Source organism: Boleophthalmus pectinirostris, unplaced genomic scaffold, assembly GCF_026225935.1.
Source record: "Boleophthalmus pectinirostris isolate CB_2022bp ecotype Guang Dong unplaced genomic scaffold, ASM2622593v1 HiC_scaffold_2, whole genome shotgun sequence".
NCBI lineage: Eukaryota > Metazoa > Chordata > Actinopteri > Gobiiformes > Gobiidae > Boleophthalmus > Boleophthalmus pectinirostris.
Window position 1 is genome coordinate 26,100,606 of NW_026571152.1, and position 19,015 is coordinate 26,119,620.

General features: G+C 38.2%; 2 protein-coding genes across 2 annotated transcripts; one reads left to right on the top strand and one right to left on the bottom strand.

The window, feature by feature from the left end:
- Nucleotides 1–2,112: 2,112 nt before the first annotated feature.
- LOC129409523 (neurofilament medium polypeptide-like) lies at nt 2,113–4,709 on the top strand. Its single transcript, XM_055155891.1, has 2 exons — nt 2,113–2,122; nt 2,520–4,709. Exons 1-2 carry the CDS (start codon nt 2,113–2,115, stop codon nt 3,506–3,508), a joined length of 999 nt encoding a protein of 332 aa, XP_055011866.1. The 3' UTR covers nt 3,509–4,709.
- A 51-nt stretch (nt 4,710–4,760) lies between these two features.
- Nucleotides 4,761–18,353, bottom strand: ano10b (anoctamin 10b). The gene is made up of 15 exons (XM_020934828.2): nt 18,133–18,353; nt 17,077–17,319; nt 15,722–15,895; nt 15,373–15,510; nt 14,891–15,007; nt 14,690–14,806; nt 13,383–13,718; nt 11,977–12,159; nt 11,619–11,674; nt 11,466–11,540; nt 10,579–10,743; nt 9,526–9,717; nt 8,572–8,709; nt 6,711–6,827; nt 4,761–6,095 (listed from the first exon to the last, which is right to left on the bottom strand). The coding sequence occupies exons 2-15, from the start codon at nt 17,315–17,317 to the stop codon at nt 6,072–6,074; spliced, it is 2,073 nt and encodes a 690-aa protein (XP_020790487.1). The 5' UTR covers nt 17,318–17,319; nt 18,133–18,353; the 3' UTR covers nt 4,761–6,071.
- Between the last annotated feature and the right edge of the window lie 662 nt (nt 18,354–19,015).

A 19,015-nucleotide genomic window follows, 5' to 3' on the forward strand; every position in this document is an offset into this window, starting at 1 on the left:
TCATTTTAATACCATACTGTGGAACATTCCAGGCAAAGCAATGACGTCACCAGGGAGACAAGCATATAACGGACCCTCCACCAGAAATGTTGTTTACTTGATCAAAACTACAACTACTTAAACATACCTCCAGAATATTTCTTATTCATAATTTAATCTGCTGCCTCATCTCTTTTTATTGAGTTTGAACATCTTCTAAAACAGAAGATTTTACTATATACTTTTAATATTTATTTCACTGTTGATTTTGTGTATGATGCTTATGAGTAGTGTTTAGAGATCAACTAATACGGTTCTTCATTGTCAATATGATATGTTCTGCCGATATTTTTTGGGCAATATTTGGGGCCGATTTTGATTATTTTCTCCTAATTCTATAATTTACGTTTAGTACAAATTCAACCAGAGCCCCTTTTACCACAAATCCATCAGAGAGCTGTGTAGTCACGTTTTATGACTTCTCTCTTCGCGTTAAAGTGTTAAAGTAAATAAAGTCTTGTGTGTACTCTTGAGGCTGCAGATCGGCCAAAATAAAGTATCAGTCTGTGCTGGAGATTTAAGGCTGATACCAGAGCAATTAAAAGTACAAATATTGGCCCAACTGATATAAGTCTATCTCTAGTGTTTAAAAGGGCCCATATCAAGATATTTTCTGATCTGTTGTTTTCTTAAAAACATACCTGGAGTTAGGTTTTGTTAGCTAGGCTGGTGCCACCTAGTGCCTCCACTCATTTCATTTCTCTCCAGCGACTAGGACAGGAATTGGAATACACTAGATGGTTTGCATGAACCCCCGGAAGTGTGAGTCCGGGCACCAGCCAATCAGCGAAGAGTCATACATTCTGTGTTGGCAATGATTCCCAAGATTGAGGATTTAAAGCCGGAACAAAGAGAATGTTTGGTGAATTTTATCAAGGGTAAAGATGTTATTGCCCTTCTTCTTCTTACAGGATTTGGAAAAAGCTTAATATACCAGTTAGCCCTGTTAGCAGCGCATTACATACGTCACGACCAAATAGCAGTGACTGGTTAAATAAAAAAGTCCCCATCTACCGTCAAGCGAATGAATTCTAATGCTGTGAAGTCAGACGGTTTGCACAAAGTGAAACCAGCTGCGGAATCAGGCTAGTGTTTTGCTTCATTCATGCAAACCCTGCCTATTTAGACTGAGTTCTCGTCTCAAACTGAAAAAACTCCTGTTCCACCTTGTGATGTCACGTGGTAATACAGGAAGTGCCGCACTCTGTTTTAAAAATCTATACACCTTCATTATATAGTTTTGATGATTTCATGGGTGGAGTTGCCAAACTACTGAAAGGTAAAAGATTGCCATTAAATTGAAAACTACCAATACATGACATCACAAGGTGGAACAGAGCATTTTGACCTCTGGACATGTAGAGAGACTAATAATGCAAGTTTACTCAAACGTGTGTGAAACAAAACACAACTCCAGGTATGTTTTTGGGGAGGTAACAACATTCTAACTTGGCTAAAAGTTCATGAGTCAATTTTGTGTAATATAGGACCTTTAATTCACAATTTACAGTCTGTTAATCCTACAACATCTTCTAAATTTTATGTCTACATTTGTATACTCTGCCTTGTGACCCTCTAATGAAAGCATAGAAAAAGGGTTTTTCATATCTATTAAGACTATGGCCTATTATGTAACATTACTTTGCAGACAAATCGAGTAGAAAATGAGTAAAACTCTTCATTTTCTGTTGGCTCAGTGTGGTACAGTTGGCGCTGCCACAGACTGTCTCTATGTCTAACACAACAGCTGCGTGCTATTGTCAGATTCATGAATGGGCCTTTATGCTCTTATTTTTACCTGTTTTATTCCCTGCAGACTGAAACCAATGAGCCTCAATGGGCTTTGTGGTTTGTTCATTATCTCAGACACATCTTACCACATCTGACGCAGCAGCTGTCATCTGACATCGCCCCTGGTCACATGGCAGAGATAATGGAGCACAAGAAGTTTAATCAGCATAAAAACTAATGTGTAGCCTAGCAAAAATGATGTTAGTTTTGTTAATCGTACCTGTATTTTTTCATGTTATTATCCACCTTAGATTTCATCTTAAAGGTCCTTTATTACACAAAATGGACTCTCGTGAGCTTTTAGTTTTGTGAGAATGTTACCTCAACTCCAGGTCTGATTTGATGAAGAAAGAACCTTACAGCATACAAGTAGATCACACAATAGTGTAATATGGGCCCTTTAATAATATAGTAGAATAGAAACTGCAATAAGACGTTTACAGAATCCTTTCCATCATCACCAAGATTGTTTTTTGGTGCCCTTAGCTGCAGGTCAAAACACAATAATCTTGAGCTCAGTTTTGGAAATACTTTGACTTGTTTAGTTCTTAATATTTCCAATACAGGATATTTGTCATAGTACCCTCCAAATAAAGGCGTGAAAGTAAAGATATGTTTGTTTTACACATAATCTGAATCACTGTGGGCTCATTCTGGGTAAATAGTACATTGATAGTGATGAGTAATAGTAACGTCATGTTTTGTTTTGTTTTTCAGTCTAATTTCTCGGATGCTGCAGAAGGATCCCACCAGTCGTGCGACCCTGGATGAGATCGAGGCTCACGATTGGCTGAAGGGACTGGATGATGCCCTACTGACCCCCGAGGCCCCGCCCTCCTGGCTGACCGGGGCTCTGTCTCTCAGCTCTCCTCGCTCTGCTCCAGAGAGCGGGGACCTGCTCGCTGCTAAACCCACCAATCACCTGTCACCTTTCCCCGGACCATGGCAGCCCAGTCTGAGCGCTCCCCAGAGGGCAGTCCCTGAACCGGACCCCCCAGCCCCAAAGAGTGTCCCAGCACTGCAGCTGATCTGTGAGGAGGAGGAAGAGGAGGAAGAGGAGGAGGAGGAAGAGGAAGAAGAGGAAGAAGAGGAAGAAGAAGAGGAGGAGGAGGAGGAAGAGGAGGAGAGCATGACAGAACAGGGCTCACCGCTGCTTTTGACACAAACTGAGGAGAAACTTAGTGTTGACATAGAGAAAAGAGAAACCGATGAAACATTGAAGGAGCCCGAGGAGGAGGCTGTGGACAGTGTGATTTCTGAGCAGCCCATGAGTCTGGGAGACGTTGGCGCCTCTAGTGCAGAGTGTGTTTATGAGGCAGACCCAGTGAGCCTGCAGTGTGAGGAGCCCAACAATAACAGTAAACCTGCCCCAGTCCCCTCTGCTCCAGCCCTGTCTTCCTCTGTCTGTCTGGACTCCAAAAACACATATGCAGCTGAACAGGAACTAGAGCAAAGTGCAGAGGAGGGCTGCAGAAAGGAGCTCTCAGCTGACAGGCCACAGTCCCACAACCCAGACATTGCCCCCCGGGCAGACACAGCCAAACGGCACAGCTTAAAACTACGTGAAAGAATTTTCCAGTTTCCTCTTTGTGAGAAAGCCCTGGCGTTTAATATCCCAACTCAGAACAAATCCAAGATCATGCCCTTGGCTCAGTATAACTGCTGCAGAGTCCTATAGACTGAAGGACTCCAAACAGTCACCGAGTAACAATTTGTGCCTGAGATAGGCCAACCGAACTTTAGAGGAAACTCATTCGCTGCTGTGTACAGAAGCTCACACATGCGCAAGACTTTGCCCCTGTCCAATCTTAGCATAAAAACTCATGGAAAGAAAAGAGAAAGAAAATGCTCAAATGTTGAGACTTAGAACATAAAATATTGTAGAGAAATAAGCTACTGTCTTCTTGTTCATAAGGTGCCTAATTGGGTTTGTTTGCATCCATCTTGTCTCTGTAACTCTGACTAAGTTGTAAAATACTGCCCATCAGGCTGCTCCAGCACTAGCTCTAGATGGGTTTTTAAAAGGCTATAAATATTTAATATGTAAAAACAACCAGCTTGAGCTACCTAGTAGCCACTGATCCATTCCTTTTGCACAACTTGCTCCATGTGGTTGAATGAAGCCTCTTAATATAAGCTCTTATTTGTAAAGACTGAGACTGTTACATGATATGCTGATGTATCTATGCTCAATGGTCATGTGTTTTTCACAATGCCCTTATTGGACTTTCTGTTCTTATACAACTGTACTATACATTGTATAATCAGTGACTATTGGTGGGATGCAGGCCTTTCATTCTGCTGATAAGTTTGGGTGTGCTGCGTATATCAGAAGAACAATGTTTGATTTTTTGACAAAAGTTACATTTCTGAACATGAGAAATGTGATATGCATGTTGTTGATAGTACTGTTATTTATGGCGATATACCTCTGTGTGATGAGTTTGTGCTCCTGTATTCTTGATTTGCACAAGTGTGACTACTGTAGTTGCTAGCCATATTTTGGCAGCATCATGATCACTGCATAGACCAAACAGCAGACTCCTTTATATCATTTCCATCTTTTTTTACAGTGTATTTTGTGTTTTTAAATAAGATTTTAAAAAGTTATGCTAACAAAAGCCAAAGTGTATGCTGCTTTGGTCAATCTGCTAGAGTCCATAGAAATTAGATTTTGAGCTTGTGACCTGTGATCAGCTGGTCATTCCCAACAGAAAGAGGATGTCATGTGACTTTATAATCTGTGGAGAAGAGGTTTGTAATCCTGTCAATGCTCATGAGCAACTGCATCTTGCCCTGTGCCCATGGACCTAAACCTGGTGCCCTTCCTCTGGACCTATTTTTTCTGAATTAATTTATTAAAAAAGAATATAAAATGACCACTGTGTGATGGTACTTTGTGCACATCTAATAACAGACACAATAACAGCTTCACTTCATTACTTTATTATAAAATAGAACATGCATGGCTGACATTTTCTTGTGAATTCAACAAGTTAACCAGTTTATAGTGATTTGAAACAGCTGTGTAGGCCTTGTGTAGAAGCCAGTGATTTAAGAGCAAATAGAAAGTATAGTCCATCTATTTACTTCATTATGAGGCTAAGGTTCACAGGAATAAAGCACATAAGTGCTCAATTATCATGCTGTAAGTTAATTAGTATTTCTCATTGGCTGTAACATTTAGTATATTGTTGCACAAAGAGGTAAAGCTGCCATCCCTGAGAGCCACTCTGTTTCTCTTGTTAATGTTATTGGTGTAATAAAATAATGTAAAATACAGATACACTGTAACTGTTTTCCTTTGGTTTCTCCAATACTGTGATTACAGTATGTTTTACTGGGACCATCTTTGTAGCATACCACACAATACAAACATTAAATAAAACCATTAAAAGACCAGAAATATAAAACAACAGAAAGGTAACAGCCTCAGCTGTAGCCACAACATTCAATTTTGACAAAACTGGGGATTGCACACACACCACTGTGACCATATACAAACACAATTTTAAGGCAAAGTTACAGCTCTGCAATTTGACTGCCATTACTTGATCTGACCACAAGATGGCAGTAATACTATCAACTCAATTTCTTAAATGAACGTACTGAAAGGTGCACTGTGTAAATTTCAGATGGAGAATCCCTGCTCACCTTCATAGAAATTGCATAGTTTTGCTTTTGAAAGTTCCACAGTATAGCATAAAATTTATCCACCTTGTATTTATTCAATTACAATTTTATTTCTCCAAAATACTTTGAAAAACCTGAAAAACCTCCTCAGATTTGACCTGTAACTTGACTGGCTGCACACGTTTGTCTCCATGGGAATACAGTAGATAAGCTTAATGCCATACTGAGGAATATTCCAACAGTAACATTCCATGGAGGCAAACAAGTCGCAGGCTGTCCACCACCAAAAAAACACAGTGCACTTTTAAGATTTTTTCCTCACTAGTCATCTTCGGTAAAAGTCTGTCTATAAATACATACGATCTTCTGAATATTTGCTAAAAGGTGCGTTTCAAGCTTTTTAGAGTCTTTTTTTCAAGCCTTACCAGCTTTCGTCAGCCGTAGCATGAGATACAATACAGTGAATTCACATAAGCAGGTGGTGGAAAGCCCTGGTGTGTGCACTCCTGAACACTGCTGAAGCAAAGAGGCCTACACTTTGAGTATCTGGAGGCACAGCGGTTTGCAACACTGCGGATGGTACAAGAGTCAGCATCTTCAAAGCACCTTCAGGACTGTCCCAGGACTGTCTTCTGTAATGAGAGAAGCAGGGGTGTAAGAGAGGAAACATAAACAATAAAGTGTACAATGGTGGAAGAAGTACCGTATTCAATTTTGTTTCTTAAGTAAAAATACAGATACCTGAGCAAAGAAAGACTCAAGTAAAAGTAAGTGTCACATGAAAAAATCTACTAAAGTAAAAGTATTTCAGTACCTGTGTAAAAATGTACTTAAAGAGTAAGTATTTCATACAGATTGAGATCTAATAAAGATTCAAGTGTATTGATTTTTGCTGAATTTGGTAGAAATTATCGTTTTTTTCTAGCTGTTTTTACTTGTATGTTTCTGTTTGCTCAAATTATGAAGGTGTTAAAAATAAGCCCTCTAAGACTTTTTAGCAGGTCTCACACAAATAATAAAAATACTTTTACTTTTCAGTCCAGTTGAAAAATGTAGTGTAGTAGAAAGTACAGACACCTGCTCTCAAATGTAGTGAACGAAAAAATTAAAAAGTATCCACTCTGTGTCTGTACTCAAGTAAAGTACAGATAGGGCCTAAAATACCTAAACAATATACTCAAGTACAGTACTTTATAACTTTTATTTTTTGTTACGTTCCACCACTGAAAGTGAAGTTAAGTGCAAACCTGCTGCCTCAGGGCCTGCATTGATTTAAACTCTATATGAAGCCTCTTTTTCTTGATCCACCCTGGTTCATCCGGGATCAGCACAGACAGCACCACTTTTACAAGAATGAGAACATGCTGCAAAGAGAAAAAACAGGAGTCCAGTCAATACTGATACTGATGTTATCAACAAGCACAGCTCGATCTGAGGCTTGTTAGACTTTAATCTGAGCTTTATTTTAACACAATCTGACCAGAAAGAATAGCCTTAGTTGGAATCACAGCGCCAGTCTCACTCACACAAAATTACACTCACAAGCAACAGTTTTTAGTTTTTCACTCTCAACTTTTTTTTTGAAAATCAAACACCTAAACACGACCACAAGTGCTTGAATTGATCACAGGCTCCTGAAAATGTGCTGTTTATTTATTTTATTTTTTTCAGACTATTCTAAAACTTATTTTATGCCAAAGTGTGCATTGTGTCTCCATGGTGACTGCTGAACAATCCTCCATAGAGATACATGTAGAACACCACCAGCATCATGTCACTGCAAAGTACCAATATAATACATTTACACATAGTTTTATGCATATTTAGGTTTCTTTGGGGACATTGGAAACTGACTCAGTTCATATCTTCAAACATATTTAAACCCAAGCTGAAAGAATTGGACATTACACAAAAAATTTGTCCTTATATTTCATGTTTCTTCTGTGCTTCTTCATATTAATTTATAGTTGTTTGTGTGTATGTTGTAACTTTGTGTGTTGTACTTTCTACGTTGAACTTTCTACTGCCTCTTGGCCAGGACTCCCTTGTATTAGTGTTTTTTTCTTTATCTCAATGGGATTCCCAGGTCAAATAAAAAAAAAAAAAAAGGTTTGGTTCACTCTGGACAAGGACCAGTGTCAAAAAGCCATTAACAAACAGATGGCCATTCACTTTAACTCAGGAATATTTGGTTTTGCCAGTGCCCCAGCTGCATTTCTTTGGACAATAGAAGGCATTCAGAAACTCTCATGAGAGTCAAATGCTAACATGCAAGGGTAAGAGAGATAGTGAGTGGACCAGTCAAATAATAAAATTCCTCTAAATTTGTAGTGTCTATGACAGTTTTAAATACTAATTTTACTAGAGTTAGCACAGTCATTACATTTAAAGGTGTAAATTTATGTAACTTTTCATTTGTGGGTCTGTCACCTTTTTGTTTATATGGATATGTCATTGCTCTGCTTCAAATGTTCCACAATATGACATTAAACATCTCTCACTTACAATTCAGTTCAATTTCAATTCAATTACACATGGTTTTAATGCTTAAAAATATCTAGAAAAACAGGCATTCTTTACAGATCTAACATATAACCTGGCCTGGTTTGGTCTACTTGGAGATAGAACGGTTTAATGCCATACTGTGAAACATTCCAGACAAAGCAATAACATCTCCATGGAAAAAAGCAGGTGAGATTAAGATTTTAAGGAAAAAAAATGTCCAGTTTGGCAATTTAGGCTTAAAATTTTACTTCCTGGTTGGAAATCTCCTCTAATGCACACAATGCATAAATTAGCAAACACTGTCAAAAACATCATCTAAAAACTCAAGAAAAAACACAAAACGGACACTTTTCAGGAGCCTGTCTTCAATACAAGCATTCGTGGGCCTGTTTAGGTGTTTTATTTTCAAAAATGAGACTGAAAAGCTGTTGGCTAAATGCTTTATGGTCAAATTGAGTTAAACTAAAAGACAGATTAAAGTCTAATAAAGCCTCAGACAGAGCAGAGCCTACAGTTAGCGTCACACCCCAGGGAATGTTAATGGCCTCAGCTGCAAAGTATCAATGCACACACATCACATTAATCACTGTTGTGGTCCTGTACCTCCATCCCCACAGCCAACAGCAGCACATTTGTACAGCTCAGTTCACCCTGAAGGCACTCGGCTTGAATCTGCGGCGACAGCATCAGGAGCCAGCAATTGGAGACCACTGAGACAAAACTCAGCACCTCGAACGCAATCTGCAAACACACAAAAATGAGTCTGTTTACGACTAAATGGTAAGAGTGCAGCTGTAGTTTTCCATTGTACTTAAAGAGACCATGACAGATTGGACAACATATTTCACTAAAACACAGTTAAGATCATTATGTTTAAGATTTTTAAGATTTTACTTTTCTTTTTCCCAATTCAGGCATTTTCTGAGTTTTAAAATTTTACTTCCTGGTTGGAAATTACGGCATCAGTTATACCAAACAGATGGCCATTCACGTTAACTCTGGATACTGAATACTCTATTCTGTAGTGTTTTTAGTTTATTTATCTATGGTTACTATAGTGGTTAGAACTGATGTTATTTGTTGTGTCTGTGCACATGGGCTAGAGAGCAACGTAATTTTGATTCCTTTGTATGTCTAGTACATGTGAAAAAATTGACAATAAAGCTAACTTTGAATTTTGAACTTTGAATTTCATAACCTTCCATTACCTGGTACCCATACTGTATACTGGGCCAAAACTCCTCTAATGTACACAGAGATGATTATTTGACAAAAATATATAAGAAAACACCTTTATCTTGTTGAAATGAAGTTTAAAAAAAATAGTTTTGTAAGTATAAATTATGCAGAACCTTTGGACAGAAACCTCCATAGAGTGATGCCATTAATATGGGCTCTCTACTTATGTTATTTTCAACATATTTTCCACTTTTCTTTGCAAATTGCTTGGTGTAAAACTACAATTCACATTTGCAACAAGTATTATTCTACAAAATTAAGTTAAAATTTGAGAATAATCCGAACTTGTCATATTGACTTTAACACAGTTTGACTGACCTGCCACACGCCCATGTTGGCCACAGGAGCAGTGAAAGGTTTGCGGAAGAGTTTGCAAACTTTATAAGCATCCGATCGTATCTCTGTCAGGTTATTGATGAGTAACAGTACAGCCGTCAATGGGAACACGCAGGAAAAAAGACTCAAATACCCAAACTGCACCAGGAGCTCAATGTACTCTGCAAACAGACCCTGCAACATCCAGAACAATAGTTAAATAATAGTCTGATATTACATAAAATTGACTCTTGTCACCTTCAAGCCATGTTAGAAAAAAAACATACCTGGAGCTGTGCTTTGTTTCATTCATACATGTTTGAGTGACCTTTGTTTATTAGTAACAGCATTATAACCTGGATTGAAGCTCACAAGAGTCTTTTTATGTAATGTACTTTTAAGTTATGTAACAGTTACTAAACCTCATTCTATTAACAAACTTCAGATTTATTGAGGTTGTAAATAGTGTAGCTGTAAGCGAGTGTTTAAGGAGGATAAACATCTGTAATAGAATATCAGTTCAAAATGCAGAATGTTGAAATCTCGGATCAGATCATTTACTGTGGTGACTCATAGGCTCACTATGTACTATGAAACATGGTATGAAAACAACAAAGGGATTTCTGATATTGATACTTTGCAGCTGATCTCATCAACATTCTCTGGGGTGTGATGCTAAATGTAGACACTGCTCTGTCTGACGGTTTAGTAGACTTTAATCTGATCTTTAGTTTAACACAGTCAGACTGAAAGAGCTGATTTAGTTGGAACAGGTGAGATGCTCTAAATTTGTGTTAAACAAGTCCCTCTCAAATAACATTACAGTCACAAGATAGCTTTTTTGTTGAAAATCCTAAGGTTCTAAACAGGACCTTGAATGTTCATATTGATCACAGACTCCTAAAAATGTTTTGTTTAAATCCATTTAGTATTTCTTCTTGATCTAAAAACCTTTCAGCCTCTGTTTGCTAACGTGGTAACTAATGATTTCACTACAAAGTATCAATTCTGATATTGTGTGTCAACAAAGACTATTTCCGGTTTGCACAAACTAACCGGAAATACAGGTAGACTTCCTTGGTTCCTGAATTTATCTTCTTGAGGATCATCTTCAGTCTCGGCTCTGTTCGGGGCACTGATAAACCTGTCCACCAGGTACGGGATCACCACCTCCGTCACCTGGTTTATCAACTGCGTCACAATCAACAGCGAGGCTAGACGCTGCAATAAACACAAAACATTATTCTTATAGTAAGGGTCGCCACCTGCTTGTCTCCATGGAGATATCACTGTTTTGCCTTGAGTATGGAAATAAACTTGGTAATCATAAAGGAGACTGAGACTAAGAATTAATGTTTTTCTAAGGTATTTTTGAGCTATAAAATACCTGTAATTGAACAAATGCAAAGAGATATGTTCAATGCCCTACTCCTGTCTCCATGGAGACAAGGAGGTAGCGGAAGTTACACAGTGCACCTTTAATCAGATCTACAATCATGGTTTAAATTATTACTCTATTCAATTACAAATAAGTTGTGACTCATCAAAAATACTATTAAAAAAAACCTGAAGCAAAGCCACTTCTCTCAACTACACACACATTTAAAATTAAAGTGTAACGTATCATTACTAATAAAATATATTAGAACTTTTATAATAGGTTTCCACTTCCGTTTATATGCAGCATTTTGAAAACTTGAAGTCAAAATAAATAGCTTGTTCAAAATTGTTAATCTCTATGGCAACAGTCCTAATGATTTTTTTAAATTCTGAATCAAATGGATACTTTCTACTCTACAGGTTAATTATGAATGTATAGAAGAATCAATTGAAATAGAGCCAAGTAATCATGATTATGCTTTTTGCCAATATCTTGTAGTTTTTTTTTAATTGTTATTAAGAATGTATTTGAGGGTAATAAAGTAGTTGAAACACAGTGTTACCTTTCGTAGCAAAGGCACATCTTGTTTGAAAAAGGCGATATGGAAGAGCACTGCAAAGTAGTTGAAGAAGGTGAACTGGAGAGAGAGTTATAACAAAAGAATTACTAAAATTGTACAAACAAATGAGGGCTCAAAGAAACCAACCAAACTTACCACTAAGACTTTTCCGGTGAGGTGATTGTCAAAGGCTGACTCCTCCCTGTGGTTCTCTAAAGAAATAAAGATTAAGTTAAATTGAATGAGGGGATTGAGTGGTTTGCACATGGACTGTACAAAGAAGCCAAATAAGGGAGTGTGACGTCACCAACAGCGTGAAATAAAGTTCACGATGCTGACGCTTAGAGGGCGAATTTGGTGTCGAGTTTCATATTAGGAATAGGAATTTATTTGTGGACAAAATAACAAAATCAAAACACCCCGTGTTCACTTCCGACTTGGAAGGTGGAGGCTAGAGGGTTAACTTTGTCCATTTATATACAGCCGACGTGATTGCAGTGTTGATTTCACTCACCATATTCAGTTAAAGCCTCCGCCACAGTCTTATACACAGTGGCCAGTACGTTGGTGTATACGATGTGAAGGACAGAGGGCAGGTAAAGGAAAGTCTGAGACAACAGAGAGTCATAGTCTGCATGGATCCTCTTCACCTGAGCCTCGCCCCAATAAAACATCATCATGCCCAGCACCACCAGCCCTGCACAGACAGAAATGCACTCACTGTGGACCAAAGGACAAGTAGGGATGGGACCACAAGATCTTACAAAACAAAACTGTGTTTACATTCAGATTGGATTGAAAATGGATTAAGTGAAATGACTAGTTACATTTCTCAAGAAGTCGTAATTCCAAAAGGCAGTACTACAATCATGGCAAAAAAAAATATTAAATAAAGTCAGAAATTTGAGCTAAACTACTCCATATATTTATTAGAAATTATTTAAAAACTCATCTTGTCTCATTCTTATGGACTATATATCATGTCCTGTTTTGTCTTATTGCCTTTTCCCACCCCTAATGAAAAGTGCTTTAAAAAGTCTGATTGATTGACTGGAGTATGATTATGAAAATATGAAATATGTTGTTATAGGTACTAGAATTAGATGATGCTATGATTTCAGATAAGAGACTGTGGCCTGTGTTGCCATGGTGTTTATTTTCTTTGAATTATTTTACTGTTCTTGACCTGATTTTATTTTGTATTTCTCTAGCCGTGTCTGTGTTTTTGAGTTTTACTTCCTGTTGTATTGATCGTTTGCCCCACCCTACTGTGTTTCACCTGCGTCTCATTCATTTGTGTGCATTTATACCCTGTGTTCTCCTTTGCCCTTTGTTGGTGCATTTATCGTTATCAGTTTCACGTCTGTTCGAATTTGGACATTCTTTATTTTATCAAGCAACTTCGGGTCCTACTTCTGCTCTAAACGTGAAATGTGTAGGTCTATTTACTGTTTTTGAGTAAATATCAGAATGTATGATTCACAAAAAGTTGAACCCTATTATTATTTATTTTTTATGGATTGGTTCCATAAATATCCCATATTAATTTGATGTTGATTGTGATTGTTAAAAGTTGTTAAAAGTTGTTATCCTTTAAACAACTTTTAATAATCATGTTTATGGTGTGAATAATTGCTCTTTCAGATAGTTATTTATTATTTTTTATTGTTATTTCAATAATTCAATATTTGAATTTTGCCTATCTATGCTGACAGGGGTACCAATGTATGTTTCATGTGCATAGGCCGAGTATTAACCATAAAAAAGGTCAGCAAATCTGCAATATGTCAAACAGCAAATTCTGCTATGGAGTTCTGACCTGGTCTCCCAATCAATTAAACAAATCTAAAATATTATGATCTCCCATGAACGAAACCAAATATTAAACTTTGGCTAAAACAGAAATCAAATCAGTAGTACCTAGAAACAGTCCGACCACCGGCACTGACACCAGAGCCATGCGGAGGTCCCTCTGCCATTCAGGAAACAGGGGCTCCTTTCGGCCAGTGACAGGGTTGACCCCCAGGTTGCCATGGAAACCTGGTCGGGGTTCGGCGAAGCGTTCGGCGAGGCTGAGCGTTCCCCAGCGGTATGACAGGGAGGCACTGCGCCGTTTCCACAGCTCCATCACCACAGTGGACCAGAGCATGCTGAAGACCGCTTGGATCATGTGACCACTGATGCCGGGGCTCTCGTGATCGTCAGCAATGATCTGTGACCCCGACACTGACTCCACCATCTCCTTCTGCACCTCACCTGGGAGAAAATACTGAGATTATTAAAAATATACATGCATACACAGCAGATAAAACAAAACCTGGCCCAAAGATTAAGGGGCCAATATATTACACTTATTTTTGATCTGTTATATTGTTATTTCCTCATCAAAAACATACCTGGAGTTCTGTTTTGTTTCATTCACATATTTAATACACAAATCCTGCATATTTAGACTGCTTAGGAGTGCTCCACTGTGTTTTTAAACTCTATACACCTTCACCAATCAGAATCATTTTGATCATTTCAGACCTAAACTTGCCAATCTCTACTAAAATAAAAAAGTAAAAGGTAGCTGCTAACTTGAAATCTGCTACTACATGCCATGGTGGAATAGTGTATTTTGAGCTTTGGAGATGTTGATAGACTAATAATAAAGTGTTGCTCAAACATGTGTGAATGAAACAAAACACAATTCCAGGTATGGTTTTGATGAGGCAACAGCATGTTAACTTGGCTTAAAACTGAAAAGAGTCAGTTCTGTGTAATACAGGACCTTCAGACTATTCCAATATGAAGTTGGTGGATATTGTTGCTTGGCCCTTTTATGGCACCGTGTAATTCAATGTAGTTTGTGTAGATTTGCAAACAAAATAGCAGTTGATAAGAATATAACCTAAACAATGCATTAACTTATAGTATTGTCATGATAATTACTATATTAACTTATCGTTCAATATATGACAGATGGAACAAAAATTTTTTTTATTGCAAATAATGTATATGACGATTATAGATGCAGACTAAGTGCTTCAGTGTTTCATTAATTTCATCTTATTTCTACATATTTAGAATAGTGTTTTTTCAGCCAGTTGCGTAAATTAGTTTCAATATTATCATTCATCTTCTATATACTTCAGCAATATATCATACTTCAAAATGTGTTATCGTGACAGGCCTATTAACTTTCAATTCAAATGTTTTCCAAATGTAAAGATATACTGACAAACCTGAGAAGTATGCAATGGACAGGCCTAGGACAGCGGGGGGCAGCAGAGACCACGTGTAGAAATCAAGGAAGCTGAAGTAAAATGCCAAAGAAGTCCCAAAATAGGAATTGACTGAATCTGTGAATGAGGCAAGGGGATTATAATAAGAGGTCTGTGGGTTAGCTCTGACTCATCCTCTCCTATGAAATAACTATGTCTCACCGAGAGGCTGGGCCAGTTGGTTTCCTACATACCAGGCCTGGCTCAGGGCCCTCAGCTGCGCCTGGTCGTGAAGGGCAACCGTGTCCACAACAACGCCAGCCGAAGTCAGCTTCCGCCCTGAAACAAACCAACATGACAACGCTGTAGACAGAGACAGGATCATAAAGCAGTTATAACTGCACTGAGCCAGTCTCCAATTACACACATGAGAGCACACACAACGCAGAGGAGAGCCATTTTAGCATCAAAAGGACAACCAACAAGGACAACAGGAAAGCAGTTCAGTTTCTAATAAAATTAAATGTTACACAAAATGATGTAGTTGAAAGTTGAAAATGTTTTTGAAATTCTTGCTTTGAAGTTATGGCATTAGGCCTGTTTTAGCACATTTCTTTTGGATTGCACAAATATTATACTTTTATTTTCGAGAGAATGAAAAAAATGAGCTGAATATCAGGTATATTGTTTGTGTTTTGCCTTACAGATGTTGTCTCTTGGTTGTAGAGCGTATCTGTCGTCCAGACCTGGGATTTTTATTTCCCTCTGAGCCCGAGTTCCATCCAGCTCATACTTCACTATGTACTGCCGCTCCGCCAGGGTCAGGAACACCTCCATCTTGTCTAAATATAACAGAACATTGACTATATTTATTGATTATACAAAATATGTTTTCGTATTTAAATTATGTTTTAATAATTTTGTGTGATTATGTATTTTATCAGGGTGTTTGCTCGATAACAGCGTATGGCCATGTTAATAGTTTTTGCATAGAAGAATATGCAAATATGCAAAGTGAACGTTTACTGTACATTCAAAGCAGCTGTGATGCACCTGAGTCTTTAAAGTTGTCTCTGTCCTCATATGAAAACGCCTCCATTTCTTCGTTTTTGTACTTTTTACACAGTCCCAGCTCCTCTGTGGCCTGGAGCAGGGTGCAGCGAGGGGCAGAGAGCACCATAATGTCCCCACTGGCATCCTCACCAGGGTGGGCCAATAAGCCTGCACCTAAGATACAGTGTTAAGAATTGAACCCAATATTATGAAACAAATATAACAGAAAAAAAGAAATAAAAATAAAGTTAAAAAAAGAAAAGAAAGAATCACAAGCTAAGCCTGTGATCTAATTTGGATGAAGCTGCTTCTTCATGATTCGTTACTGTAAAGGTCAGAAAATCAGATGAAAATGAAAGAACTAAGCTCAAGTATAAACAAATTTTTAAAAAAGGTTTCAGCCTTTGTCGTTTTGTAGAAAAGCCATGTCTGCTCTTATCCAGTGCTTACCACAATTACAGGATTTTGATCTCTAGAGTACACTTTTGTAAAATGAGATATGGGGGAGAGGTGTGTTTAATTTTAATAATACAGTTATAATACAAATAGAGTTACTGTAAACATACAAAATATCCTCGTCAAACATTTTTCTATGATAAATATTTCTAAAGCTGTTGCTTCAGTGCCCCCCCTCAGATGCCCTGACTCACCTGGGCCTGAGTGTGATATACAGTATAGCTGAATATAATATAGACGATAATACTGAAACTAATATATGACACTGACACAATAAACCAAGAGCAGATTTAAAGCACAAAAACTATTCTAAATGTACTATATTGTTAAAAAAAATCATGAGTTAGAATAAATAAACAGCAAAATGAAACGCTTTAGTACTTAGTTTGCCTCTGAGTCAAGCTATTAATTCAACCTTTTATGGCTTAACGGTGCACTGTTTAACTTTATGGTTGGGGGTTTGTCTCTATGGAAATATCATTGCCCTGCTTAGAATGTTCCACGGTATGACATTAAACAGCTCTGCCTTACATTTCTTCAACTGCAGGTGGTTTTATAGCTCAGAAATACCTACAAAAACTGTGAGGTTGCCTTTCCACAAATCTGACCTCTAACTTTGTCTGGTTTGGGCTCCATGAAGATAGAAAGGTTTAATGCCATACTGTGAAACATGCCAGGCATAGGAATAACATCACAGACTAAGCATTTGACGGACCCTCAACCAGAAAAGTTACACGTTGCACCTTTAAATCGTATCATATAGTTAAAAAATACCCCAAAATTTCCCAATAGAGCAAAGAAAATGTACACATGACAAATACTGACCCCAAAAAATATTGTTCCATCTTTCATATACTGAACGACAAATCAATAGAGTATCATGACATGCCCACACTCACCTCCATCTTTCTGTGGTGTTCCTAAAAGTTTGAGCAGCCACCTCTTGGTCTCAGGTCTGACCTTTTGACCCAGTTTGACCAGCACCAGCGGATCGACCCGGTCCGACATACAGCAGGGACACGAGACTCTGGTCCATCCGGGTCCTGAGGCTGACGAGGCTGTGAGCAGTTTAGCAGAGCCCGTAGACGAGGGAGGGTCTCTGCTGCTGCCCGCATCTTCAACCACTCCTGCTGCACTCATGGCTGTGAAGATAATGGACTATGTAACTACAGGTTTGCTAAAGGTGCACTAGGTAACTTCTAAACTGGATAGTCATCTATTTGCTTGTCTCCATGGAGATGTTATTTCTTTACCTTGAATGTTGCACAGTAAGGCATTTAATGTATTTCCCTTGCATTTGTTCAATTGCAGGTGTTTTACAGCTCAAAATAACTTAAAATACCTTAAAAAACATGAATTCTTTGCATGTGCAGGCTTGCTTCTCCGTAGATCAGACCATTGTGTTTACCAATTTCATGTCCATACTGCGGAATAATCATGAAGAACCTGTAATATCTCCATGTAGACAAGCAGGTGGTGGATTCTACACCAGAAAAGTTACACACCTTTAAAAAGCAATTAAGGAAAATTGTACTAAAAACAATTACAAAAAGGCTCAGTTTGTTGTATTGTGAATGAATTAGAGTACTGTTTCGGAGCTTGGCAATAAGAAAACCACCTATGCTTTAGCCTTATACCTGAGTTATATACATATATGGACTGCTTTATATGGTTACTTGATTTGCATGATACAGCTGACTGACATAACTTTTTGAATATAGCTCACAATGCACTTTTGATGTCAGATATGTGGTAGAGTTGTTAAGGAAACACTTGTTAAAGAGATAGCAGCTCATAACTTCCTGCGTTATATTTTCACTTTGCAACTCTATACCACGCCATCAGTTAACCTTAACGCACACTTGAGTCTGAACCATCACAGTGCATGTTTCTTCTTGTTGGTTGTAATCGAGACACAGAAATTCAACGAAAGAGTAGAAGGTTTAGAACAGCACCTGGCACAGAGTTGATGATGGGATCCTGGTCTCTGTTCTGCTGCAGGCCCACAGCCCCTCCAAAGTCCTGGTACAGAGCCCCCAACGCCTGCTCACTTCTGCCATAAAGAACTCAAGAGAATAGCCTCCCCCCTCTGTCACTCTATGTTTTTGGTTAGTGCTGAGCGGTTGAACTCTGTGTGTAGCTGTGTGTAGAAGGAATGCGGAGGAACTTCCCCAGACTGCAGGGCGTGGAGGCTTGTTTGGTTTACTTCAGTGCTCCTCCCTCCGTCCTGCTCAGCCCATCTCTTGCTCCTCAGAGACTGACTGCAGCTCTGGGTCCTACTGCTCCACCCGTCTCTGCTGTCCCGGCTTTACAGTAACCAAGCGCACACTGAATCTGCAGGACAGCAAAACCAGCATTGATTTACAGAAAAGCCTATAAGCCAAGTCATGGTAATAGGTACAGCCATTACACTGTATTATAGTATAAGTATTAAGTATTTTACACTTTTTACATTGTTTGACACCTTGGTATGCTGGTATTTCTCTTTGTATAAGATCAAACCAATGTATGAATGAGGCAAAATATATACATAAATGCATACATAATAAAACACAAATAAATACATAAACAAATTTTAAAAAATCTGCATTACACATTGGTCAATGACAGCTATTGGGACACCTTTATCAAAAATAGTGTGGCAAAGGTGTAGGGAATTTAAAAACACAGAGAAGCAATGGATTACAGCGTGCAGAGGGGTCAAGCATTGAAGTCTCAAGACACAGCCTCAATATGGCGGATTAATTTAAAGTAATAAATCTAATGTAGGTCTAATGGTTCTTCTAATTGTTTCTGAGAGATGTAGCTTTAATTTAGTCGTTAAACTATGTCAGTTAA

Excerpts from the sequence above, each read along its gene's own strand:
- ano10b (XM_020934828.2), bottom strand. The coding sequence starts at position 17,317 with ATGAGTGCAGCAGGAGTGGTTGAAGATGCGGGCAGCAGCAGAGACCCT. Across the intron at positions 10,744-11,465 it reads ATGTGCCTTTGCTACGAAAG|CGTCTAGCCTCGCTGTTGAT; the intron begins GTAACACTGTGT and ends TGTTTATTGCAG. Across the intron at positions 8,710-9,525 it reads CCAACATGGGCGTGTGGCAG|ATTGCGTTCGAGGTGCTGAG; the intron begins GTCAGTCAAACT and ends GTGTGTTTGCAG.